The sequence below is a fragment of the Idiotropiscis lumnitzeri genome, chromosome 8 (genome assembly GCF_059441095.1).
Source record: "Idiotropiscis lumnitzeri isolate Australia: NSW breed Sydney's pygmy pipehorse chromosome 8, RoL_Ilum_1.0, whole genome shotgun sequence".
In the NCBI taxonomy this organism is placed as follows: Eukaryota; Metazoa; Chordata; class Actinopteri; order Syngnathiformes; family Syngnathidae; genus Idiotropiscis; species Idiotropiscis lumnitzeri.
In genome coordinates, this window is record NC_142398.1 from 7811317 (window position 1) to 7838920 (window position 27604).

A 27604-nucleotide genomic window follows, 5' to 3' on the forward strand; every position below is an offset into this window, starting at 1 on the left:
TCACGGATTGATTCAGACCGTTTCTGCTCGTAAAATGCATAATTGCTTACCTATAATATTTCAAGTCATGTGAACTGCATGATAATTTTATCCAGGAAGTCACCACAAAAGTAGTCTGAGTCGTTTAAGTCTTGGAACTGGTTCATCCAAAATTGTGCGTGGTGCCTTCTTAGAAAAAAGTCCGAAAAACTGAAAAAATATTCCGAAAAACAGAAAAAAATATTTAAACAAAACAGTTAAAAAATATTATTAAAAAAAGCAAAGCCCTCCCATAAAATTTGAAAATCAGGAAAAAATGTTTTTCCCCAAGTAAATGCAATAGGTATCTGTAAATTCGATATTCACATTTCTCTGTATGTGTGGTTTCATTCTGGCAATGTCTTAAAATGGACACTAGAGACCGCTAGAGGATATGCTTTCGAGTTAGAGTTTCTGCTCAGACAAATATTGCATATGAACGATACTGGATAAACGCGAGCATAAATAGCACTTGAAGTCAAATTTACGACACGAGACAATGTGAAATAGCGGAATGACAGCAGATGTGTAGTCACAACTGCAAATGGAGAGTATAATAAGCAGTGATGTAACTGGCATTAGCGTTGTATGCAACCAACATCAGGCTTGAATAGCACCCAGTGGGAGAACACACGCGCGCATATACGCACACTCACGTGCGCGCGGGCACACGCACACGTTGTAATTTACAGTATATGTCAATCCAGGGGCAAATTAGTTGACATCTATTGACCCACGCTATCATCGCATTTGCCTGAAATGGTATTCAATTGTGTAATGATTGCAAAATAATAACACTTTTCTTTTTTTTTTTTCTTCTTTTTTTACACTATGCTGTCCCGTCCGACCACACATCGCACAAGCCAGAAGCCTCCACTGAGTAATACACTCTTTAGTTTCCACTTAAGATGGTAAAAATGAATGTTCTATAGTGTTTTAGTCTGGGGGTCAGTCTGGACAATTAAATAAGTTTCACGAATAGCACCTGAGGAATGCCTAACGTTTTCAAAGAGTGTTTTTTTTTGTTTTTTTTTACTGAATGTTTAGAATTGGATCTCACTGTTTCAATAATTTGAGGGGTTTGGAAATGCAACTGAGATTGAAACTGGCGATATGTTTCATAACTGTATTGTTTAATTTATACAAAGCCTGAAAAATAATGATTACTGTCCTTAGTCCTTCGTGATATTATAATTTCAGTGTATGCAGTGAAGGGAACACGGAAGTGACATTGAAGATTTCTCCTCCGACCTACTTGTTGTTTATAGAGGAAATTGGGACGCTTGTCATCTTGCTGTACAGGATATCCTGTTGGCTGCAGGAAAAGTGCTCCAATCTGCTTTCTGCGCGCTCATTTCCTCCCTTGCAGTTGCCTCACGCGGCACATCCGATACAGCTGGCTTTGGACGGGAAGATTTCCGTGGGCGTCCTTGGAAGTATGTGGGTGGCATAGCAACTTACTTGACTGAAAAACACAAATGTACATGTATGAATATTTTCTTAATTACTATCGTCACACTCTATGGTGTAATTGTTAGTTTATTTGTTCTACTTAAAGGGTTGAGTTCGTTTTTCAAGAAAAACAAATCTAACATAAAATATGTTATGTTTGTAAAATTATATTATAGCATAAGATAAAAACAATATTTAAAAAATAAGGCCATACATAATATAATGAGAATAACGTTTAATTGGTTTGAGGAGAAAAAGTTGGGCTTCCCAAGGAAAAAGACCAGACAAGGATAATAATTGCATTTTTTTAATTAAAAAGTTTAGGTTTTAAGAGAAATATAATGAAAATTGTTTTATTTTTGAAAGAATAGAATCATAATTTTCCAAAGATATGTGTCGTCATTTTACATTATAACATATACTGTACATATTTTTTTTTAAAACGCGGATAACAAACGGCGAGTATGCGGGGGTCGTTGTACAAAATCAGGGGGCATTAGGACCCTGCGACGAGTAAGAGGCTAGGTTTCCGGGCTTTCCTTCCTCGCACGCTAATCCATCCATCCATCCATCCATCGATTTGACACATTTGACGCCTCGCTGTCCGCTGAGGAACCACAGCGAGTGGATGGAGCTCCACTCGAACCTTGTCAACGTTTCCTTTTACCAACTTCGTCATCTTCAGGGCAACTAAAGATGTCGATGCAACTCACTTGAGCCGTGTTTGTACTCGTTTTGTGGCAAGTTCTGGCTCTCAAATCGTCAAAGAAAAGTTGGTTTGGACTCAAAACTCTCCAAGCTAAAAAGACAAAATGTCGCTGAGCAGAAGCATCGAATTCGAGCACTTTGAGGAGCGCGACAGCAAGCCGCACCGGACCCCGAGGGCTGCGGGCTCACACGCTGGCGGCGGCGGCGGCTCCTCCCGGGCTGCGGGGCTGACGGCCAGTCCTGCGCATAGCGCGCACTGCAGCTTCTACCGAACCCGAACCCTGCAGTCGCTCACGTCCGAGAAGAAGGCCAGGAAAGTTCGCTTCTACCGAAACGGGGACAAGTACTTCAAGGGCCTGGTCTATGCCGTGTCCTCCGACCGCTTCCGCTCCATGGACGCGCTGCTCATGGAGTTGACGCGCTCGCTGTCGGACAACGTCAACCTGCCGCAGGGGGTGCGGATGCTATACGCCCTGGACGGGGGCAGGAAGATCAGCAGCCTGGAAGAGCTGGTGGAGGGTAAGGCGGTGGGGACTCCAGAAAGCGAGTCTCGTCGTGAGAAGGAATACCATAAAGCTTATGAATGTGGACACTTTTTAAGGTGTTTAAGTTCAACCCCTTGCAAAAATCATGGAATCACCAGTCCCAGAGGATCTTATTCAGTTGTTTAAATTTGTAGAAAAAAAAATAAAATGAATCACAGACATGACAAACAAATTTCTGGCTTTAAGAAACATGAAAACTATATAAAAAAGTGGTATTAATAAAAAAAGAAATATGCAATCGCTCGATTTGGAGGAAAAGGATGTGGGAATCACCCTGTAAATTGCCAATCCCCAAACATAAATTTAACACTTCAGATAAGATCTACCGGTTAGCAGCTATTGCACCAAGTGGACAGACATAAATCATGGATCCACCACGAGAGATGACAGTTGACACTAGGATTATGATTACATTTCTTAAAGAAGGTAAATCATCGAGCAATGCTGCAAAATATGTTGGTTGTTCACAGTCAGTTGTGTCTAAAATCTGGACCAAGTACAAACAACATGAGAAGGCTGGTTCTTGCAAGTATACTGGAGACTTTTTTAAAGCCGCAGAGTTGACATTTAAATGACTTTAATTTTGTAGCCATATAGCTGATCAGAGACATGACACAAACTAAACGACTGAATGATTCATATCCAAAGTCTTAAAGTGATTTGGCACCTGCAAATTCACCTATATCGCTTAATCATTGTTTTCAATGTTTTTCAGTATTATTTTAGGCGGGGTGGATAACACCCATGTTCAACATGGATTTTTGCAATTTGCAGCCCGCAGGCGAGTCTCTATCACCAAATGAATAACGTTTTAATATATGTTCATACCTATTTTTAGATTGGCAGGATAGATTTTATCTAGGTAACGATTAGTCAAGCTGTTTCATTCATCTCTGGTCGATATATATATATGTATATATATTTATATATATATATGTATATATATATATATATATATACACTGCATAAATTGCACTGTTTACTATGCACGCTTTTCATGGAATTGATGTCAACATTTGCTGAAAAGGTGGTGCAAGGGCCCAGTCAATGGTGCTTTCCGCTTTAAGTGGTCTTAATTTTGTTTGGGAAGCAATTTGTTTGGCGATAAAATGTTATTTCCCTAGTGCATTTAAACACCCGTCAATTCAGTGCTTCCTCCATAACAAAGTTTTAGCCAACTTTTCTGGCTCAACTCACTTTTATGATCGAAATTACAGTTGTGAAACCTCTGGACTGCAATAAAAAGAAAAGAGAGCTTACAAGAAATCCAAATAAGTTCAGATGGGCCGACTACCAACCTCTTCAGTTTGCTGTCATTGATTGAGGCCTGTCAACAGCTTTTTTCAGTTTTTTGCATTGAAACCTGACGGAGAGCATTTCTGAGCTGGACATTGCCACTCTGGTGAAAATTGTGCTGTGGTGGGGGTAGGGGCTTGGGCGTTGTAGTGTGTGTGTGGGGTGTGGGGTGTATGGAGTGGTGTTGATGGTTAAATTCGGTAATGTGGCCTTTGACTCATTAGCAGTGTGGATGCAGAGGGGCTAACGTCTCCAATAACACCTTTTGAAACCCGATACATTTATTGCCCGTCCTGGTTGTTTTTATTTTAAATATTCACTCAGGGTGCCATACAAATTGACATCACTGAATAGTCGTTGCTTCATGATGGTGTCCTAGCTCTGAGTCTGGTTGTTATGGTAACAAAAACCCTACTCAGCATTTGCTTGAGGCAGAAGCACCGTCCTGATACCGAGTGATTTCAACAAGAATGAGACAAGTGTTGAGAATCTTTGACATTCTTCTGTCATAGTACAGAAAAGAACAGAGAGCATTTATTAAGGCTGTTTTAAATTTTGATTCAAACTTATTTTAAAAGCAACTTTTTTGCAGACTCCTGGAAACCCACCTGGGCGTGCTCTGACACTGGAACTATTAAGTCTGTTTCAATCAAATTTGAGTCCATTTTTCACCCCTTTCCACGTCAGCGTAAATTGGGTGTAGACCAATCATTAGTACAAGTCCAAGCCAACTCTTCATTTATGACAATGGTTCAATTGAGTGCTTTACGGTTCAGGGATCAAAGGTGAGCACTTCTCTGGAGTCTATGCACGCATCAAACATTTGGTGGACGCCCTCAAGAGGATTCACTCCTGGAATGCAGCCTGAAAATGTTCGATTGTCAAACCACTATGTTTTGGTGGGACCTCAACCTTGAATTAAAAACAGTTTTTTGGTTCCCTTCTGCCGGGCTGCTTTTGACCACATCTGTCGTCCACATGATGACAGCAGCCTGTCTGCCAAGGGCGACTGGAGGTAGGCGACACCTCCCCTTGCTGCACCTGAGATCCAGTAACCCCTCGGTGAATAGACATCAATGGCCCCTAAAGCGCATCGTCACAATGTTGCTGGATGAGCCAAACACCCCAAGAGTTAATTGACAGCCGCATAATCGTCCCCGGCCTCCTTCTGTGGCCTAGCTATATAATTAGCAAGCTGAATAAAGCAAGTATCAAGGGAGACCTTGTCACAAATGGCCTTCTTCCACCGACAAGCTCTGTTCGTTCCTCCTGACGCACATTAGGAAATGTCAGAGTCTGTATTTCATAGCCTCTCAGCATGTCCGTTTGAAAGGATTATACTGCGCGCTGATTCTAAACTGCTTTCCACATGCACATCACCTGATCAGAGCTGGACTGATCAGCTGTAGCTTGTGGATCAGATCAAGCACCGCATCAGACTGCACAACTGCCAGGGTCACATTCTGCCCCAGCTCTGAGGGGGAAATATTTGCGTGTCCACTCCCCAGCTGGAATGCTGGCAGAAAATCTTGCATTGGATGAAGGCCAGTGCAGCAGCTCTGCAGGCCAATGTTGAAAAGGCAGAGCCTGCCTTTTGTTGACGTGGTTCGATACTTGGCCTTCTAATGAGGTACGTGTTAGTGCCTGGGTGATCTCCTGATTTTAGCATATGTTAGCCGTTAGGTTTGTAGTTCTCGCTTCCTTAGAAGTGCGAAATAATGTCCTGTTCTCTTCTTGCTTTTACGACACATGACCTAGGAAATAGGTTACATGATGTGCATAAACAAACTTTTTTTTTTAATTTTCTCTGTGGCCCCATACTAAATGATCCACAACCAGATACCAGATTGCATCCAACTGCCTTTCTTTTCCCCTCCAGGAGAAAGCTACGTCTGCGCCTCCAACGAGCCCTTCCGTCGTGTAGACTACGCCAAGAACGTTAACCCCAACTGGGCCGTGGGCAGCAAGACGGGCACGTCGCGCTCCCTGTCGTCGCTGGTGACGCCGAGGGGTGAGCAGCAACGCCAGCCCAAAGACTTCATCAAGCCCAAGCTGGTCACGGTGGTCCGTAGTGGTGTCAAACCGCGCAAGGCCGTGCGCGTCCTGCTCAACAGGAAGACGGCGCATTCCTTTGAGCAGGTGCTCACCGACATCACGGACGCCATCAAGCTGGACTCGGGTGCCGTCAAGAGGCTGTACACGCTGCAAGGCAAGCAGGTAAGCCTCTTTGTTCAATGCCTGATTGAGTGTTCAAGGCCATGTTTGCAATGTGGTGCCAGGGCCATGGCAGCCATGGTTTCCATGGATGAAAAGCGGACAGCAGGCAGCTTTGGAGCAGGTTTGTTGAGCTGGCAAAGACGAATGAATCCCTGCCTGGCCTGGCCGCAGAGTCGGTGTCAGCATGAGGGGCCATGTGTACACCGACGCTCAATAAATATTTGATAATATAACAGTAGTTTATTCCCATTGATGGTCTGAAACTGGGCTGCCGTGGCCACTGGAAAGAGACAGTGTGAACTTCGCCTTAAACAAAAATCTCCCATTTATCTCAATAACATGGCCTTGACATGCTTTTGTCATAACACACAGAACAGTGAGATGGTTAAAAGGCAGAAAAAAAGTTACAAAGGTGTTCTATGTCACACAGTTGTTTTGCTTATTTTCTAAATCCTAAACACCACACATGACAAGCAATAATCAGCAAGTGTGCATTTAGCGCTCTTCTAGTGTGGGGTGTACTACGGATGACCAAAACAGCACAATGTACGTGCTACAAAATATTAATTCCCCCAAACCAGATTCCTGTAGTTTAACCTTTCTGATTGTCGGCATGACCAGTATCCAACCAGATTGGCGAGTAAAAAACTCTTGACACATCCCACACCACATGATTATAACTGATGTTAATCTTTTAAAGATGACAGATAATCTGTACAATAAAATAGATAATACAGGAAAGCTTTGGTTTTAGACTCTTGTTTGAATTTTGCACAAGACTTTGGTCAGTTAGTCACTGATGGTGTAGTGGTACACTCGCCCGAGTTGTGTGCGGGCAGCGTGGGTTCAGTTCCCACTCAGTATGTCTACTCTGTGACTGGCTGGCGACCAGTTCAGGGTGTAATGCGCCTTTCGCCCGTAGTAAGCTGGGATAGCCTCCAGCAACCTCCCGCGACCCTGTCCAGGATAAGCGGTGTGGATAATGACATGACATGACTTTGGTCAGTTCAGTTTGAGTCTTCACTCTTTTGAGTCTGTTAATTTCAACCAATCATCGACAGTTTTGCCTGAAATCAGCTTCATTTTAGAACAGGGGTGGGCAAACCTTTTGATTGGCGGGCCACAATGGGTTCTAAAACTTGACAGAGGGCCGGACCAGGAACAGATGGATTGTTAAATTTATTTTTAAATGAAAGTGAACAAAAGCATTACAACAATATATATGTCTTTGAAAAACCACAGTATTTAGAAAATAAAACATTAATAAGGTTTATTGATTTTAATTTTTTTCAAATTCGGCGGGCCGGATTAAAACGTTTAACAGGCCGCATGGGGCCCCTGGGCAGTAGTTTGCCCACGCCTGTTTTAGAAGATGGTTCACCCCGGATGTCCAATTTAACCTTTGAATTTCCTAAAGAATGTCTCAGGTTGTTCTGAACACCTCTTTCCCTGCCAATGTGGAGCAAAATTATGAGTGTAGCTCAACTGCCTACATTGTTCTTGGTCAGACTTTAAACAAGAGTGTCTTATGATCGCCTCTGTTGGTCGCAGCCAATTGCCTATGCAGTCCATTTTGAGTAGTTTACTAGCAGATGTAAACCGTGATTCATGACCTTCAGCTGTCTCAGCAGTCTTAGTAATTAAGACACATTTAATGCAGCACACATGCAATTAATCGCCACACTTACGTCAACAAGACACTAATGAATACAGTTTGAGTCCTCTGTCATGTGCAAAAATTAAGTTCACGCCCTCCTCGTTCCATCTTGCCCCTCTTGTTAATTCACCGTCTTGGTTGTAATCCACCCATCTGCAACTCGTAATTAAAGTCTCATGACATGAGTGCTACTACTCCACACATCCATTCCTGGAGAAAAACAAAATCTATCTATCTGTCTATCAGCCTGTCTGTCTGTCTGTCAGACCTGTCGGTCTGACGGGTCGGGTCCGTTGGTCGGTCTCAATCGGTCCATCTGTCTGTCTAACTATCCATCTATCTGTCTTTCTGTCTGTCTATCTATCTATCTCTCTGTGGCAAAATAATGAGTGGATTTAGGAATGGAGTGCTTGTCTATGAGTGCTAATCTAGAGATTTTAGATGCTGACAGATAAAATCCGATACTGTGTTTTTGGCAGATATCGGACCGCAATCCGACACGAATATCGAATCGAGACACCCCTATATTGAACAGTAGAGAATATGGCGTGTCTTATGATTTAGAACCAGTTTTGCTTTATTTAATACTGCTAAGCATACAAAATGAACAAAGACGTTTTAATGAATTGAATTTAAGGAAATCAAAATTGCTCGATTGATCAAACAATTAGGGCAGAACCTTGGTGATGCCAATATTTGGTGAGCCAGATTAAAGAATGGATTTACGGTATATAACCAACATTTCATACTACAGTAAACAGTCACTTCGTATACCTGTCCAATAACGATCAGCTGAAAGAGTCCAAAAGGGTGCTTTTTATGTTCCTCGAAAAGCGCTTTGCTTGCGCCCTCAGTCACCCAATAAATGCCGCGTACAACACACTCTCTAGGGCCAACGCCCCCAGCTGCAGCCTGCCATCTGCTCCTCCTTAAAAAAAAAAAAAGAAAAAAGGCCTCAGCCACCCGGCCTGCATTCACCATTGCAGACCCACCCACAACAGTAGCAGGGTGTCACACACATGCCCCGCCTGCCCACTTTTTACTGGGGCTCCATGCCATCACCGGATAATTAGGACAATAAGATGGAAGAGAGCGCCCAAGCTCAGCTGTCAGGTGTTGTGTGTATGTGCATGTGCGCGTGCGTGTGCGTGTGTGTGTGTGTGGGGGGGTATGGGGGGGTCTGTGTGTGTGTATTGGGGGAGACACACGCACACACTATACTGCTCTGTCTTGACTTGTGTTCTTCAGACTGAATGTTAATGGTTCTTGTTTCTTATCAGCCACCGCTTTTAAGAGAGAACCTCAACCCTAACAAGAAATGCAGAGTAACATCTACCCTGGAAGAGCTCCTCTCTCTTTTTAGATACATGCAGTTTGTTGTAGTTTGTCGCCTCTGACTAAAGCAACGCACACAGATCCTGTTTGTTGGTCAAAAGTTCAGTATCCATTTACGATAGTGGTCCCCAAACTTTTTATTATTTCCCTGCATTGTTTGTCTTAAGGCGGCATGGGTGATTGGTTAACACGATGATCGCACAGCACAGAGGTGCTCGGCTCTTTCTGTGTCAAGTTAGCATGTTCTCAACCTGTCTGCGCGGGTTTTCTTCGGGTACTCCGGTTTCCTCCCACATTGCAAAAACATACATGGCAGGTTGATTGGACACTCTGAATTGCCCGTGAATGTGATTGTGAGTGTGGATGGTTGTTTGTCTTTGTGTGCCCTGCGATTGGCTGTCAAGCAGTCTGAAGTGTACCACTCCTACCGCCTTTCAGATAGCTGGGATAGGCTCCAGCACACCTGCGACCCTTGTGAGAAAAAGCGGCTAAAATAATGGTTGGATGGATGTTTGTCTTCAAGAAGTTTCACTTTTCATCTGTTTCAACGTCTTCAGTTCATGCAACAAGCTTTGATTAGAGCATCACTGTCCTAATTTCATTTGGTTGTAAACCACTTTGGGCTTTTGGTGTGGTTTTAAAATTAGCTTGGTTAGGACTGCTGATTGGAAAAGAAGTCAGCCATTTTGTTTGAAGCAGCCATTTTGAAGGAGATATCTGTGAATAAGTGGCCTGTGACACCATATTTTGGACTCAGCGCTCATAATTTGTCAAAGTCTTAGAGAAGAAGTTCGCTCAAATAAGCCCCAATCACTAAATTAGTCGCTTAATTACTAGTCAATAATGGCAATGTTCTTGCTCCCAGCAGCTTTGGACATCAAAGAAATGTCGGATTTTGGTTATGTTGACATTGAATGACCATGACATGCTGAAAAAGCAGCCGTTCCCTTGTGCTTGCGCACCATCAATGGTTTCACTTGTGATTGTTCGTCACACTTGACGTTGAGTGACAATGCGCCACGCTGGCAGCCTCAGACAGATTAGCGAGGTTAGCATCGCATGAGGATGCCATCTGATAATTTTGAGGGCCAAGTAAGGATTAAAGCGCCAGCATTTAGGTCACCAGCCTGAGAAATTTGCATTGTCACAATCCCAGTTGAAGTTATTGATCATTTTCTAATCTTTGTTAAAATTGTTGACTTTCCACACTCCAAATAGTCACAAAAGTCTAGCAGACAACAGACAGACCGTTTTGTTTTGGGGGTATGACTGGCAGGGGGGTGTACAAAGCGTGAAAGGGTGGGGGCCAAGAACGGGGACGGCGTCTATTGTGTGCTATTGTGTGATGTCAACAGCCTCTCAAACGCTCTTTTCAAGACCAGTTGGCATCGTGTTGGTGAACCGGATCCCCCACCACGCAACTGTATTATTACTGTTGTCCGACAACTGTCCCTCAGCAGGATAGAAGACAAAAGTGGACATTTTTATTTGCAGCTTGCCAAAATTAAAGGACAAGGAATGTCCATTCGTAGCAGATCTTCTGGAAACTTTTGTGTTGACTTTCTAGCAGTCTGTGTTTTTGGAGCCTTCAGTGAGGACTGATGGAATGATTTATATATGTTATCACATGGAAACACATTGCTTGCAGTGCTTATTAGAAACAAGAGTGAAATAGAAAAGTACTGCCATGCTCATAGCACACATACTGACATACTGTAATAAAAGGAATGCAGGGGAAGCAAAACGCTGGATGACCTTGGTGTACTGAAAGAGGCTGTCTCCGCTTCTGCAAACGATAAGTTCTGACTGTATTTGTGTTCTTTGTCTCCTGTCTCGCATTGGTATCGCATTCCACTTGAGAATATCTGCAATTGTAATGGGCAACCTAAACAGGGACTTAACCAATTTGAGTCACCCCTTAATACAACCAATTGCACACAGTTTTGAATCAGTATCTGATAACAGGCCAAAAACAAATAAATAAAATAAAATACATGATATCAACCAGAAATGCTAATTACTAAATGGTGGGATGTTCATTACCGTGTTTTTTACCGACCGATACCAGTATGAGTACTCAATTCTCGAGTCGTCACCAATACCGATACCAAGTAGCGATACTACTTATACATTTGACACATAAAATTTCCCTCCAAAAAAAAGTCAGATAATTGTCAAGAAATTCCCATATGTCCTAATACTTGATTAAAATTGCATGACATTGATTAATTAATGAATTACTTTCCTATTCTTCTAATTTGAAGTGCGCAGGTCGATACAGACTTCTTTTGCTGGTCGACCTTTGATTGCTCAGACCAAACCATCGGGACGGAAGAATTCCAATGTGATTGTGAGCCAGCTGGGCTTCTGAGGTGAATTTGAAATGGGATTGGTTAAATAAGTAATCTCATCCCAAATATAGTTTAAATTACATTGTCTAAAATCTGACCCAGAAGGCCCCAGGTAGAATAGATTATTTTTCATCTCAAACTGAAAGAAATCAAACGAGCCTAAAATATGTGAACTGTACCCTTATTGAAAATGAAGTCACAAAATGGCTTTAAATGCTACAAAGTGGAAAAGATCTCCGATCGTTGCCATCCCACATCATGTGCAACCTCGTTGTCCTCCTGCCCTGCCATTGCGGTCATGCGTGGCTCAACAAGCACTGCTCTGCAGTTGATGCGACAAGGCGTCGTTCCAAGCAATGTTACAGCCCACCTTCCTGGTGGCGTGATGGTTAATCCTGGCTGACAAAGTTGGCCCCCTTTTGATCCGTTTCCAACCTCCAACTGTCTTGTCCATCCAGTACGCGCAATGATGCCCTCGTCTCTCGTCCGTCACTGACACTAATGACCGGAGGCTCTCGCTCCCTTTAAGCGATCTGTTTGCCCACGCTGTACGATCGATCAGTCATGGCCTCAATTGTTGTGTTTGGGTGTATGTTCGCTTCAATCGGCAGGGAGTAACCTAAAATTTGACATAATTGACTTGCACGGGCTGCGGTTCCACACCAGTCGTCTTCAGCCCGTCGGGGATCGTTGCCCCACATCGAGGCAAGAACTCATTTGGAACACTCGCTAGCACACGATGGCTGAAGAGGTTGAGGCCAAAGTCACCATTTTTTAGTGGGTTGTGAACGCTATCTGACCATAGATGGAGGTGATAAAGTCACAGTCTGTGATTGTATTATGCGGTCCACGTTCATCTTGGCCATACGGGCAACATCTCCAGAGAATTTCATTAAATTCTCTCTCGTGGTGATGAAGTCAGAAGACCATATCAGAACTTAAGCCTTACATCCAGTCGGCATTTTGTCAAGTGCCAATTTCAGAGTGTCGTCCTCAAGCTTTGAACAACTGGTCATGATTTGACAATTTTGTTGTAGCAATGGTGAAGAATTTGTCTCTTTTGTCAGGGGCTCAATTCAATATATCATCCTCAAACCTTTCAACAATTTTTCTGTATATGCTAAAAACTCCATATTTTAAATCCATTTCTGGCCCCAACTAGGTTTGGTAGTTAAGGTTAAGGACTTAATTGGCAGACATTCTGTCAAGCAGCTATTGCCCAAACTTTCATCTATTGTTTCTCTCTGTTGATTAAACTCCAAATGATCGAGTGATTGTTGAGAATTTTGGACCGCGGGTCATTGAGTTCAAAGTCTCTATCAGCAGGTGTACTTTGAATCTTTGCTAGTGGCACAATTCACCATAGCATGATTCTTCAACCTGGAATCAAATTGGAACATTGTGCAGGCAAGAAATCCATAATTTAAAAACATTACATGTAGTCGCTGTGGTTGTTGAGATCAAAGACTGAATGGGAAAGTGCACCTTGAATTTGGTTATTATTTTTGCAAGCGCATATTCCGGAGACTTCACTTATTGTTTCACTTCATGAATAAGAATTCCATTGCTTTTACAGAATTTGTCCACCCAGGTGGACTATAGTTGTAGGTAGGAAATTTGAATGATACATCCATGCATTATCTGTACTGCTTCTCCTCTCAAGGGTCGCAGGGGGTGCTGGAGCCTATCCCAGCTGTCTTCGGGCAGTTGGCGGGGTACATCCTGAACTGGTTGCCAGCCAATCGCAGGGCACACAGAGACGAACAACCATCCGCGCTCACACTCATACCTCGGGGCAATTTAAAGCGTTCAATCGAGGAGGAAACCGGAATGCCCTGAGGAAATCCGCACAGGCACGAGAAGAATATGCAAACTTCACTCAGGAAGGCTGGAATCGAACCCACGACCTCTGCACTCTGAGGCCATCGTGCTAAGCAATCGTCCACCGTGCCGCCTGAATGATACGTCCATATCCAAAACATCTGAAGTCAGTTTTGTGTTTTCATTGAATCCAGAATGCATGTTTTGGTAAACACTGCAGACAGTTTGGAACTGGGGTCAGCAGCCTTTTTGAAACCAAGCCCCATTTCATATTTCCTTGGTACTGATTAATGCTACTAGTTTGATGCACAATTCCAACCTTTAATCATGATCACTTTATTTCCATAAACTTCTGCTCGTGTTTACAATTTCAAATGAACACATCTAGAACATTCCTCAGAAACCACCATGTCGCATGACTGAACTGTTTTTAGAACAGGCCTCATGTGGTGTTCGGGGCCTGCCTGGTGTGCCCGTGGGCATCGTGCAGGTGACCCCTGCTTTAGAGTCTTTAATGAAACTTACCTAATACCAGTATTTATTTTTGTGAGATCTAAGTTGACCTTCTGAGTAAATGTTGTAATATTCATACCGTGTCTATTAGGGTCGCAACCCCTGCGGGCTTTGGTTGCCATGACAACCGTTGCATTTGGCGCTTTTGGTGTGACGTTCAGCTAGCAAATTCCAACACAAAATCACACAACCCAGTCCAAGAATGTCAAACATGTCATTGTTTGCTGTGTGTGCGCTTGAATACGGAATGTACACTGAAGTCATGTACTAGATCGTCAAGACTTGATTAGAACATACGGTCTTGTCTTTTCGTTTGGAGAATGCACTACATTTATGTCCTGTTTCGTAGCATTGACGAATGCGTGCACTGCCCACATGAGCTATTTAAGTCTGTTCAATCCCACTGCGCCTTTCGAAGTGGAATTTCCTTTTTCAGGACACCACACACCCACACTGCACACGCCAACATCCTACGATTTAGATGACATGGTTACCAACGTGTGGGGGTGGATCACTGAACGCATCTTTTGCACTCTCTCCCTTCCTTGCCACTGTTACATGTGCAACAGTAGCGGAGGGACAGATATAGATGCTTTGCGCATCTTCTCTGCAATCACATTTAAAAACAGCAACATTAAGATTTTTCATTATAGTTAGTTTGTTTTGACTGTTATTTTTAAAATGCAGTTAGTTTTAATAATTTTTTTGGACAAGCATGTTTGTTTTTATTTTTTTTTTAAAATGCTTATTTTTTTATTAGTTTTAGTATTTGATTTTTTTCCCCTCCCTGTAATATTGGTCGGGCGCAAGATAAAAAAAACTGAGTATTGTTCAATAAAATAAATTCAGTCAATTCTTAATTTGTTTTTTAATTCATATATCATAACTTTGGTTTTAACTCAGAGGGAAAAAATAAGTTGTAAGTCGCTCTGCCACAATAGAACTACCCAATTATTACCCGATTTATACTGCTCGTCTTGAATTAGATTTAAAAAATAAATAAATTAATTTAATAAAGATCAAGTCACTAATTACAAATGCGTGCTTAAAAATTACATAAACCCATCAAGGCTCACTTGATCCACATGAAATTTTGTGGATACCTGGCTATCATAACAGTAGGCATGAAAATAAAAAGGAAATTGTCTATTTTGTTTTGAGGAGGCCATTTTAGGGGCCGATTCCAAAAAGTTTGAAACCAGCCCCCGTCATCAATATCACCTATCGACATGACATTGGTCGGACATCTTTATCATAGCAAGATGCACAAAAATGCTCATATTTTGTTGTGGTTTTGTTCCAGATTACTTGCCTGCAGGACTTCTTCGGCGATGACGACGTGTTCATCGCTTGCGGCCCGGAGAAGTACCGCTACGCCCATGACGACTTTGCATTGGATCACAGCCGTAAGGCTTCCACAGCCTTTATGACGGGTAGGCCCTCTCCGACTAATTACACACACGTCCGTCTGTGTTGTTGTAGCGTTAGTGTTGTCTTATTGCGGCTGTTGTCCACCTCCCCAATACAGTCGCCTTTCTCTTCTCACTAGTTCTTCTTTTGTGTGGTGGACCACAGAGCATGTAGTGGGTGTGAATGTGTACATTTGTGTTTGTCTTCTTTATTTTTTGGGGTTTTTTTTGTGGTGGAATTTTGTTTTCGTAAGGCTCAGTTTTGATTAACACTCAGAGAGAGGCATTGATTTAAGTTCATTCATTGATTGGTTGACGGGGTTACATGACCAGGACGTATTGCCAATATGAGGTGCCATCGAGGGAAGGAATCAAAGTTTATTTCAGTCCAGTGTTGACATCCTGTTACACCTTTTTTTCCTTGTAGTTGTTTCAGCAGAACTATGACCGGATGACACACACCATTCTAGTCCAAGACAATGGGGTATTCAATTATGTAAACATTGAATACTTTAAAACATCCATCCATCCATTAGTCAATCCGCTTCTCTCCTCACGCGGGTCGCAGGCGTACTGGAGCGCATCTTGGCTGTCTTCGGGCTATAGGCGGGGTGCACTCTGGACTGGTTGCCAGCTAATTGCAGGGCACACAGAGACGAACAACCATTCAGACTCACACTCACACATAGGGACAATCTAGAGTGTTCAACCAACCTACCAAGCATGTTTTTGGAGTCTGAGAGGAAACTGGATTACCTGGAGAAAACCCACGCAGGCACGGGGAGAACATGCATTGTGCCCGCCTACCTTAGAACAATTTCGAAAAATAATCTTAATTGAACATTTTTTTTCTATATTGTGATTCCAATTTAATTTGAAATTAGTTTTTCAAGGTCCTCTTATTATGTATATTTTACCAAAATAAAAAAGCAAACGTATTGAATTTTTTTTTTTACATGAATGTGTTGGTCTTGAATTATAGGTTATCAGGGTGTCAAGATCCAGTCCTGGAGGGTCGCTTTCCTGCATGCTTTCTATTTCCACCTTATTCAAATGATCTGAAGCATGATAAGTATCCAGCTCAGAATCAGGTGTGTTGCAGCCGGGAGAGATGGAAAACATGCAGGACTGGAGTTTGAAACCCCTATGTTTGATTTATCCTGAAATAAAGGCAATTAAATCATTAATGGGGTTCATGCCACAGCAGAGGCGGGACTTCTGCCCAAAAACAACTACTTCCGGATCACTGCTGAACTTGAGAGTTGGACAGATGACAACGTCTCAGTTGGTCACAATACTTGCAAATAAAAATGACAAAATTGAAGTACCTGCGAACAATAAGAACTTTTGCTCAACATTGCTGTGTGCCTTTATGTCAGCTTCAGCTAAATTCAATAGTGCAGTTAGTTTTTGGGGACTTCCCTCGGATGAGGAAACTCAACGACGGTGGATCGTCGCCATCCGAAGGGACAATTTTCAAATTTCATGCAACACTCTTTTGAGTAGCCGTCATTTTTTAAAAAGAAGACATGCCCATTAGTATGAATATGAAAAACAGTTTATCTACTTAAATTCGAGTTTGTAATGTACTAAATACTTTGGCTTGCTTTCTTTTACCAAATAAATGTGCAGTTAGTACAAGTCAGTAAGTCGTAAATAACATTATCAGTGGTTATCTTTCTTACTTCCACTATTCAACAACTTCAAACTACACCGTTGCTGTAAATGTTGTGTTCATTAAAGGCCTTTTTGATTCTTCAAAAGAGCCTAATATGAACCGAGCTGACCTGTTGTCATAACCATTGAGGACATTTTTGTTTTGTTTTGTAAACATCACAGATGATTTTGTTTTTTTGTAAACAGGAAAAACAACATACAGTTGAAATCCAGACAGCAGACGAAACATTGTGAAATTCATGTCCTGGCATCACATCACACTTAAATCTTATTTGGACACATGAGGACCCCCAGGGGAGAGCCCTGCAACCTTGTCAAGGAAAAGCAGCCACAGTGAAATCCAGTTTTTGTCATGTTTGCAATTTATATTGTATCGAAATGAAATTCCAATTCAACTAAACTTGAAAGTGGAAGTGCTAAACCTATGCTCAAGTGCATTGCTGGGTCATCCCTCCGTCTCCTGTGGGATCAGGATGACAGTTTGAGGTATTGGGTTAGGAATCAGTGGCAGCAGTGGTTGCCGATTCTAAAACCTACGTGTCTCTACAGAAAGTGTTGTTTTTTTTTTTGTGTCATCAGTTTTATCAAAACAACAAAGATGTTTTTTTTAATCTGCTGTTATACAGATCTCAGTTTTTGGACGCATTTTCTGAGCGACAAAATGTGATCGATATTGTCTTGTGTTGGCAGAGTGCAAAGTGCTGAAGTCGTCATATGGTCGTTCCGTCACTCCCAATCGGACGAATAAGAGTCCTGCACCTTCACGATGCAGCAAGTCTCCCGGTGCAGGTAAACAACAACATGGTGCTTTTGCAGGCTGTCTCGTGCTATTCTCTCTTTCGTTAATGTGAACGCTATAGGGCTACCCTTCACAATATTAACGCTGACTGATTTTCATTCATATAAATCATGATTTTATTGATCCGGCAAACTTGGTAATAGATTTTCCTCAATGTGGCCGCTGAGCTCAAATGAGTTTGACACCCCTGTTCAAAAGCAACATCTTGTGTTTTAGCGAGACGTGCAACACGCTACTCCACCAGTCAGTCAGCTGCCAAATCTCCAGGTGAGATTAGCTATTAGCTGTTTTTTAAACCACAAATATACGATAAAGCACGAGTTCAGTATTATTTTCCATTGCGCTAACTATTCTCTTATTTATCTAATTTATATATTTATCTGAATTATTGTTGTATTGCACTGGAGAGGGGAGCTCTCTAATCTCGTTGCACACTTGAGTACAATGACAATAAAGGGATTTCTGATTCTGATTCTGATTCTGAGTTACTGCTTTCGTCACACAGTAAACGGTCACATCGCCGCGGCGAGGTCCTGCAAGTCGACCACGCCGTCGCCCACCAGCCCCCAAAGCCTTCTTGGTCTCAAGGTAGGACATGCTTAAAATGAGAGTTCAAAGACAGTGATGCGATGCTTTTGAGCTACTTAAAAATCAAACAAAAAACAAAAATCTGTATCGCATATGGCACGTTTGAGTATTTTCTGGCGCATGGAAACGCTAATCTGGTTTAACGCTGGATTATTGCTAGTTGCAGACTACACAGCGTCTGGATTGAGACATAGAAGAGGTGATGCAGCCAATTGGCAAAGGCGGCACCCTTCATAGGCCAAGTCAAGAATTACAGACGGATTTTAGGATTTAGTGACATGGAAGCGGCCGTCTTCGTCGCAACTGAAGTCAATAAACGTGGTCTTAAAAGCATACAAATGAAAGACAGGCGGGTTCCTGTTGCCATGGTGGTTATTGCATTGATTTCATTGAAGACAAAGTTAAAAGATGCTGATTTTTGTTCCTTAGACGGTTCAGTCAGATCACAGCTCCAATTCAACCGTCAGTGGCTTGCTCAACAACCACCACGGGGAGACAACCAGTCCAGAGGGTACGCCCCGTCGCCTGATGTCCTTTCCTTGTTCTTGTCCACTCACGTTTGTTTCCTGACTTTTTCTCTCCTCTGTTCTTCTTCTCATTTCTCCTCTTTTCATCCTTCCATATTTCATCTTCTTGCTTCCTCTCCTTATCCCTCTCTCTCTATCCAGATGGCATACTATACCCTCTTCTCCTGTCTTTTCTATTCCTTTCCTGCTCATTACGTTCTTCTTCTCACCTCTCCCTCACCTCTTCCCTATGCTCTCTTCTCATCCTCACCAATACAGACTGACCATCCTGTCTAAACTAACTGGTGTTCGTGTGGTGTGTTGACTCTGTGCTTAAATTTAACAGTTAACGGTAACCATAGCGACCAGACCTCGTCTGCCGTCCTGGAGAAATACATAATAGGCAAAGTCATCGGAGACGGCAATTTTGCTGTGGTGAAAGAGTGCATCGAGAGGTATGTTCACCCAAATGAGTCGGTTGTACAGACTGAAAGCAGCACAAAAGAACAAACAAAAGCACTAAATGTTCATTTAAATGTCAAAACTTCCTTTGCAAGAAAAAGTCATTATTATAGTTACTAGCAACACTGCTCTCCTCTTGCACTGTAAAACAACAACAAAAGGTTTTTAAGATTTAAGATTGAATTATAGAGGGAACTCATCAACTGAAACTTTGTGACTGGGTTATGAAGTGAGCATGCATGACTGCAAATGTCTGTGTGGAAACAAAAAATATTCTGTGGACATATTTTTGAATATTACATTTTCCTACAAATGTCCATTGCTTGGAGGGTTCTAAAACCACAACTACTAATGCTAACAGTTAGCGTGCAAATGGTGTTTTCAATTTTATGTTAGCATGAAGCTAATTGAACTCTTAGACACGAGACGCTAGTTATTTGTTCATATTACAAAACAAGTAATTCTCTTTGCTATATTTGTTTTATCAGTAAACCTCTAACTTGCAATGGCATTAAATTGCTTGAAGCCACTTTTTTTGATGACATGTTCACTATTTGCTGCCTTTTGTGGAGTGAGACGCCACTCTATTGCATAAACGACCTCGCACTAGTGTAGCATTCACGTGTTAATTTCTTTTTTTTTTTGTTTTTTGGGCAAACTATCGCATTGAATTTCCCCTTAAGGGACAATTAAATTCTCAGAGCTCTTTGCTGAGTCTTTGCATTAATTCGTCTAATTCTCCTTTTGCTCCATTAACCTTCTCTTTGCTCCCTGGCGAGCCCTTCACATGCTTTTCTTTTTACGGTTATGGCTGCCGTCTAATTGCGGTGTGTCTGCTCAGGTCCACAGGAAGAGAGTTTGCCCTGAAGATCATCGACAAGGCCAAGTGCCGCGGCAAGGTAGCTATTGATTATTTTATTTATTTATTTTAATTTAATTAATTCTTGCGCTTGTCTTTAATGCGGCTGTGCTTTGGCAGGAGCACTTGATTGAGAATGAGGTGTCCGTGCTGAGGCGGGTGAAGCACCCCAACATCATTATGCTGTTGGAGGAGGTGGACACGTCCTCGCAGCTGTGTCTTGTTATGGAGCTGGTTAAGGTACACTGTTGATTTGAACTGTTTAATGCAGAGCAGTGACTTGGTTGTGTAATGTATAGCTGGAAATTTCTGTGATTTGCTGTTTTTGTGCTCAGGCCAAAGCAATACAACTGTTACTTTGGCGCCATCTGATGGACTATTTGTGTTGTTGTTCTGTTGCATAGATAGTTTTTTTCCCTGTAGTGTTAGAGAAGTCCTGTTTTGACAGCGGTCTTTGAATGCACCTCAGGCACAGTCAGAAGCAAAATTGAAAATATGATTCTCCTCTCTCCAGTACTTCTCCTGATGTAACGGTGTAGTGTACTTTGTCGTTACTATTTGCGCTAGCATGTTATTTAGTTACCTAACGCAACTGATGAGCCTCACGTGAAGCTGGTTTCTGTTGGAAAATTTAATACATTCGTAACATGGATTCATGGTTGTGTACATGCAAGATGCATGGTGTAAATTAATGATCCTCTGTTTGAGGTGCTATGATTCTATCTTGTGGTACAAGCCAATTATGAATGAAAATAATCAAAGACCATTCTCATTCAATTTGTCAGTGTGGTTCCAAAATGTAATAAAATTCTCCCCTTACTAGTTCTCCCTCACTTAGCATTGTCGTTGTGGAGAAGTAAAGTTGATAAATCTGTTAGTCTGCACAACACCAAATAACTGGTAGCGTGTGGCGTGTTTTGCAGGGTGGCGACTTATTCGACGCCATCACGTCCTCAGCCAAGTATACGGAGAGAAGCGCCAGTGTCATGGTGTACAACCTGGCCGCTGCCTTGCAGTACCTTCACGACATGAACATCGTTCACAGAGACATCAAACCAGAAAACCTTCTGGTCAGTTTGATTGCGATAACATCGCCATTGGTCCAACCGCCCGCTGGTCACAAATGTTGTTTATTCGTCAGGTTTTTGAGAATCCCGATGGCACTAAGTCGCTCAAGCTCGGGGACTTCGGCCTTGCGACAATAGTGGAAGGTCCTTTGTACACCGTGTGTGGAACACCCACGTATGTGGCGCCGGAAATCATTGCAGAGTCTGGGTGAGTTGCTTCGTCTTGTAGTTGCGCCCATTTGCGAACAAACGACACTGTTCACAGGAATATGGCACATTCATCAAAGTACATTCATCTTTCCCCATCAATCTGTCCGAGCCCCCCCACACCCTAAAAAATGTGTGTTTTTAAAATAAAGAAAAATAGCCTTTGCAAAATGTTGTACTTGACGTCATAGAGTAGTAGTACCAAAAATAATAGAATTTAAAGAATTAAACAGTTTGTGCAAAATGATTTAATGTTGCAATCCCTTGTTTGTGCTGTTCCTTTTGATGTACCAGTTTTGGCCACAGGGAGGCAGTATAATACAGTCATGCACACGCCAATGAAGAATAAATGTCGTCCTCTACTACTAGTCGAAGTGACTCAGTAAAATGCTGTAATCGTGATCATACCTCAAACTTTTTACTCCAAGTACCACCTAAAAAAATCATTATCATGACGAATGAAAACATACTGCAGCTTAAGCGTTTTGCAAAAATTAAACAGAAGCTTTAATTCTAAAAAAAAAATAGTTCCATATCATTGGAAGACAATAATGTAAAGTAAGGTAGTTTGTGTAAGTAAAAAACTGTACTTAAATAATGATTTAAAAATTGAGCAGTCTAACAGTTCAAAAATGTTAAATGCAAGTGTTTGTTAACTCAAATGGAAAATACAACTGAAATGTACTTAACAAAGATAATATAAATGACAAAAAAAAGTTCAAGCCACTGTGCCATTAGGCAGCTTTAACATTTAATTGAGTTGTTCTTTTCATACCACCAGTGGTAGAAGCACCACACTTTGAGAATAGAGGAGGAATATAAAATAATACATGCCTGTGAGTATTGTTTTATTTATCTAAATGTGTTGCTGAATTGGTTGTGTTCAAATACCCGTTGTTTTGAATACCGCAACTATCGTTGCTAACCAGTCGCTTGTATTGATTGTTAGCATAAAACTAAACGGGCATTTTCACAAGTTAAAGCTATGTTGTTTTAAATACACAATATGTAAGTGCCTTAGTTTTATGTTTAGTGAGTCAGCAACCTTTTATCTGACAACTGGCTGCTTATTGTGAATTGACTTGGCATCTCCAGTTTGCACTCGCAGGTCAATGCAAAAAATTGTCCAAACTCTTATCTCACAGCGCCGCCGTTATTTAATAAACATCAAGCAAACACTAAAAACATTGTGCCTTTGTCTGCAGCTATGGCGTCAAGGTGGACATCTGGGCTGCGGGCGTCATCACGTACATCCTGCTGTGTGGCTTCCCTCCTTTTCGAAGGTGCGTCCGACGGGAAGAGGAGTCAAAAGTCAGCCAGTTCCACATGTGGAGTGGCTGACGGTCAGTAATATCCTATTGCATGCACATTCACGACTATTTTTGCTGGCGTGTTTCAGTGAGAGCAACCAGCAGGAGGAACTGTTTGAGCAAATTCTCCTGGGCCGACTGGACTATCCCAGTCCTTACTGGGACAACATCACCGACTCAGCCAAGGTTAGGCTCATCTAACGACGTACGAGCGCACCTATTCTGCTTTATAAAGCCACTGGAGTTGCGTTTGTGTGCTGCATCCACCTGTAGGACCTGATCGGCAAGATGCTGCTGGTCAACGCGGAGGCTCGCTACTCGGCACGGGACGTCCAGGCCCACCCTTGGGTGACGGTAGCTCACTCGCTCGTAGCGTCGCACGTTCGTTTGCGCGCGAGGCACCGCTGGCTCACGAGATGTCGTTTTGCAGGAGGATGTCAACGGAGAAAATAACATGAAGGCCGAGGTGACAGGGAAGCTGAGGACACACTTCAGCTCGACAGCAAAGCAAGGCAATGCCACAGCGGCTGGCTCGCTCATTATGGTAAGAAAACATTACAAAGCATTTAAGCCTCACGTCAATCCAATCTTCAAAATTCCAAATTGGTGAATTTTTGGCCATGTGAGGCCTCCAATCAGGCGATGCAAAACTCACAGTCAGATTAATGTCACGCTGCGAAGGTTACCAAAGGGATTAAATAGGAATTTGTGGTTCATATTTGTTGGAAATTGACATAAGCGTTCATGTCAACTTTCCGCAAAAATCTTCAAAACATGTCAGCTGGGATTTGACGTTACACTTGACTTCCTGCCAGCGTCTCCTGTTTGTCATCGTCACATTCGCACTTGTCGTTCAAATGTTGCTCGTTGTGTGAGATCTGTAGGGATGGCTGCACTGCCAAGGTAAGATGATTAAAATAATAAATAAATAAAGGCTGCCCTTTTTCTCTTCACTGTAACAGAACTCTGGTTCCATCTGGTGGAGAAAAAGAGAAGCTGTGATGGAGTTATATTTGGGATGACAAAATTCTTTTATTCCCTTAAAAACAGTACTGTGGAAAGCATGCCACTTCCAAAATGACTGAATATACAATAATAAATATTAATAGAATATGTAACTAGCACTTAAAAATGCAATCATTTAAAAATATAAAAACATTTGAAGTACTTGTACTTAACAAAATTAACAAAGAAAAGATACACATTCCGTAATTAAAAAAACAATCAAAAAATACATTTCATAAACCTCCAAGCGATTAAAAGTAAGAAAAATACATTACTCAAAAACAGTTTGAATAATTTTCAAACAATCAAATACTAATACAATTTGGCAAACTTAAAAAAAAATACAAATACAATAATTAAAAAAAAAATCTTTATTGGTTATTAATCATTCAAAATCCACTACATAACATTGCTTGACAAATTTGAAAAATAATACAAATCAAATAAAGGCTTGGTGCCTGTACAATGGGGCTCACCCGATGGACGCCTTCGCCTTCGGAGGAGGAGACGGGTCCTGACTGTTGTTTGTGCTTATGCATCAAACAGAAATGATCACAGTACCCACCCGTTTTGGAGGTTTTGGAGGGTGTGCTGAAGAGCGCTCCCCCTGGAGACTCCCTCATTTGCGTGCCATGATTGGGGGGAACACCCCGGGTTTGGGGATGCTGTCAAACTGAAGAAAGAGTCCGATTGGGCCATTTGACCTGTGGGACTTTGAAATGTTTTAAAAAACACTGAGTATTAAATGTGTAATATTTCAATAGTAAGAACATGTGACCATCAGTGTATTATTAATTGATTTTATTTTACGATGCATTATTGTTTACATGATTGATTTTTAAATCAATGTTTTTATTTTTTTTCTTAATTGTCTAGTATAACTCATACCTCTTTTCGTGGTTAGTGACACCAATTATGGCTCTAAATGGCAATGAAAATTTTTAATACAATACAATTTTATTTTTATAGCGCCTTTCACAACAGATGGAGCTGAAACAAAGCGCTTTCCATATGGTATAATATAATTTAGCAGGTAATAATGCAAGTATTAAATTACGGTGTTATATTAAAAATTATATTTAAAAAAAAACATATACAGACTATTAAAATAGCATATTAGAAACAATATCTCTTTAATAAAACGATTTTCAAAACTATCCTATGGAGGCTTCAACCAAACACGCCTACACCAGTTATGCTTCCAATTCATTGAAAACTTACTGGGACTTTTTCTCATGTCGTACCAGAAGACGGCCCTCGATAAGGAGATGCTTCAGCTTGCCGCCCACCCGCCGCCATCACCGGACCTCCCCAGAACCCAGGATGCTTCTCAAAGTGTCCCGACCTCCTCGTCGTCCCCAACCTCCCCCGAATGTCCCGTCAAACACGTGGTCTTCCTGCCACTGTCGTTCCCCTCGCCTCCGTCCACGCCGCCCTTATCCTCCGCCTCGCCCCCATCGCCGCCCAGCTTCACCGCTATTGAGGGAACAGCGGCAGCCCAGGAGCTTGTGGAGGGGGTTTGAAGAAGAAGAAAAAAAAAAAAACACGGCAAGGGCGTACTGAGCCAAAGGAGACTTGTTTGTATTTATTCAGGAAGGACCCAAGAGGATGAAACAGACGGAATGTTGTTTTCTTGCAGTCTTGTGAAGCAGGATTAATTTTAATACACGACACATTGCAGATTTTGCTTCGGAATTGTGACACTGTGTATGTATTTAAACGACTACACAACGCCTTGCTTTAGTAGGACAACTGTATTCCCAAATTGATGTCGGAAGATTTTGACCCTTAGAATTCTACTCAAAGAAATGGATTTTTTTTTTTTTTTTTTTTTATAAATTAGCAATAATTCACAAAAATATTTCCCCTTCATTTTACAGTAGTATATGTAGAATTTTAAGGGACTTTTTCAAAATGATTCTTTTTTTTGGAAGACAGTTGTAACCCAATGCTGAAAAATGTAGGGTGTGAATAAAATAGCAGCTTTTTCTTAGAAAATAAAATCAATGGCTAGTTATGTAAAAACCCAACATAAAAAATAGCCCACACAATACAGTTAAACAAGAAATAATTGTTAGTATATTTAATAAATAATAAATTGTCCCCCTTTTATTAATCCACATTAAGTTTGATTTTATGGTATTTCTCCCTGAATATATTTAGTGTTATTGTTAAGGTAACAATTTCCATAATTTGGGGGTCAAACTTTATTAAATTAATCATCTCATTTTTTCAGCATTAGAAAAAGTTATTTCCGTGTTTACTTTTGATCTTGGCTGCATATTCAGACAAGGCTGTTGAAGTTGTGTAGTGTTGATAGTAGGCAGTTATACTGACCCAGCATACAAGTCATTACAAAGTTTACATTCGAATAAGAGCGTGATCGTGGTCCATTTTCCGGATGTACTTCCTCCAGCTGTATTTAGCGATAGAGATTGTAATACGCAGATCGGCCGAAAGAGGGCGGCAAGCGTCTGTCGCAACTAACAATCTCGTCAAATTAAACTATTGGCCAAATCTCTGAACTGATATTTAGTCACCTTCTCACAACTGCTTCACACCTGTCTTGAATTTCATTTCCAAGCACAAACAGAAACATTCAAGAACAGTTTTGCTTACCTGTGACTCACTGATCTGATAAAGCACTGTTTTTTCACCTGACTTGCAAAATTCAATAGACGTAATTGAGACATACTTGCAGAATTTCTTTTCCCCCTTGAAAGAGTATTTAGTCGCACTGTTTCTGACAACAGCTTCATATTTGTGTTGCATTATTCTCTACAAAGTGAAAACTATTTACTTTATGAAGTGAAAGAGGCAATCACATTTTGCTGCCCCGTTTGTACCCGCACTCATATTTATTGGTATGAGCACTGTTTCTGACAACTGCTTCGCCTATGTGTTGCATTTTTCTTGACAAACACAAATGTTGACTGTACAAAATGAAACTTTTTCTTTACTGTGAATCACTGAACACATTCTTGCTTCATTTTCTTCACTGAACTATTATTTACGCACAACAAATATGCTTGCACGTTTGTTCTTGTTAATTCCAAAATAAAAATTCAGCTGTACAATTATGGCGTTAGATTTATGCCACAATTACGTATGCATAATGTCAAATACCGTGTACAAAAAATTTGTATCGCCTGTACAAGACCCTCTAAGCGTACACACAAAATTGGTTTTACGCGTGCGGTTTCTCTCCGCCACGCGTACAACACACACAGATTCACTCTTGCGATGCAGGCATGATAACTGTGCCACAATTCTTAACCAATCAGGAGTCGGACACTAGTGCTAATTCTGATTGGCTGTTTACTGTCCAATCACATTTTACAGCAGTGCGACATCCGGGAAGCCTCAAATACTAACAGTGGTTCTCATTGTTTTACTAATAATTTAAAAATATTTTTTTTCAAATACCTATCTTTGATTCAACACCATAGTCCATTTAGTGATATGTGCTTCTATAAATGTTTTTTCTGTTTTATCATTATTTTTTTAATAATGAAAAATCACTTCTCTGAGTTGTGCATTTACGTCTTCATTAGATGTCGCCATGGTAGTTGTTCGCTATAACGTCGCCATTCTATTTTATTCTAATTTTACCCCACCTCTGAGTTACGCTTGGACAGTAAACAGCCAATCACAATCAGCTAGCGTCTGGACTCCTGATTAGTTAAGAATTGTGGCACAATTGTCACGCTTGCATCAAGCGTGAATCAGCGTTTTGTACGCGTAGAGGAGAGAGAAGCGTAAAACCTATTTTGTGCGTACACTCCGAGGGTCTTTTACACGG

At 41.5% G+C, this 27604-nt stretch overlaps 1 protein-coding gene across 3 annotated transcripts; it reads left to right on the top strand.

Moving 5' to 3' along the window:
• The first annotated feature begins 1871 nt into the window (after window positions 1-1871).
• dclk2a (doublecortin-like kinase 2a) lies at window positions 1872-26879 on the top strand. 3 transcript variants are annotated; one of them, XM_088303080.1, is made up of 17 exons: window positions 1872-2697; window positions 5899-6236; window positions 15217-15346; window positions 17690-17788; window positions 18015-18065; window positions 18304-18386; window positions 18816-18897; window positions 19239-19347; window positions 20196-20253; window positions 20334-20453; window positions 21137-21283; window positions 21355-21488; window positions 22693-22770; window positions 22887-22983; window positions 23071-23151; window positions 23228-23341; window positions 25053-26879. In XM_088303080.1, the coding sequence occupies exons 1-17, from the start codon at window positions 2283-2285 to the stop codon at window positions 25323-25325; spliced, it is 2409 nt and encodes an 802-aa protein (XP_088159206.1). In that variant the 5' UTR covers window positions 1872-2282; the 3' UTR covers window positions 25326-26879. The 3 variants fall into 3 exon arrangements, with proteins under 3 accessions (XP_088159206.1, XP_088159207.1, XP_088159205.1); XM_088303079.1 differs by having other exon boundaries at window positions 1873-2697; window positions 25050-26879; XM_088303081.1 differs by lacking the exon at window positions 18015-18065 and having other exon boundaries at window positions 25050-26879.
• The last annotated feature ends 725 nt before the right edge of the window (window positions 26880-27604 follow it).

What these genes read in the sequence shown, in the direction of transcription:
- dclk2a (XM_088303079.1), top strand. Translation starts at nt 2,283, where the DNA reads ATGTCGCTGAGCAGAAGCATCGAATTCGAGCACTTTGAGGAGCGCGAC. An exon ending in ACACGCTGCAAGGCAAGCAG is followed by an intron (nt 6,237 to 15,216) that starts GTAAGCCTCTTT and finishes GTTTTGTTCCAG; the next exon opens with ATTACTTGCCTGCAGGACTT. An exon ending in AAAGCCTTCTTGGTCTCAAG is followed by an intron (nt 18,387 to 18,815) that starts GTAGGACATGCT and finishes TTTGTTCCTTAG; the next exon opens with ACGGTTCAGTCAGATCACAG.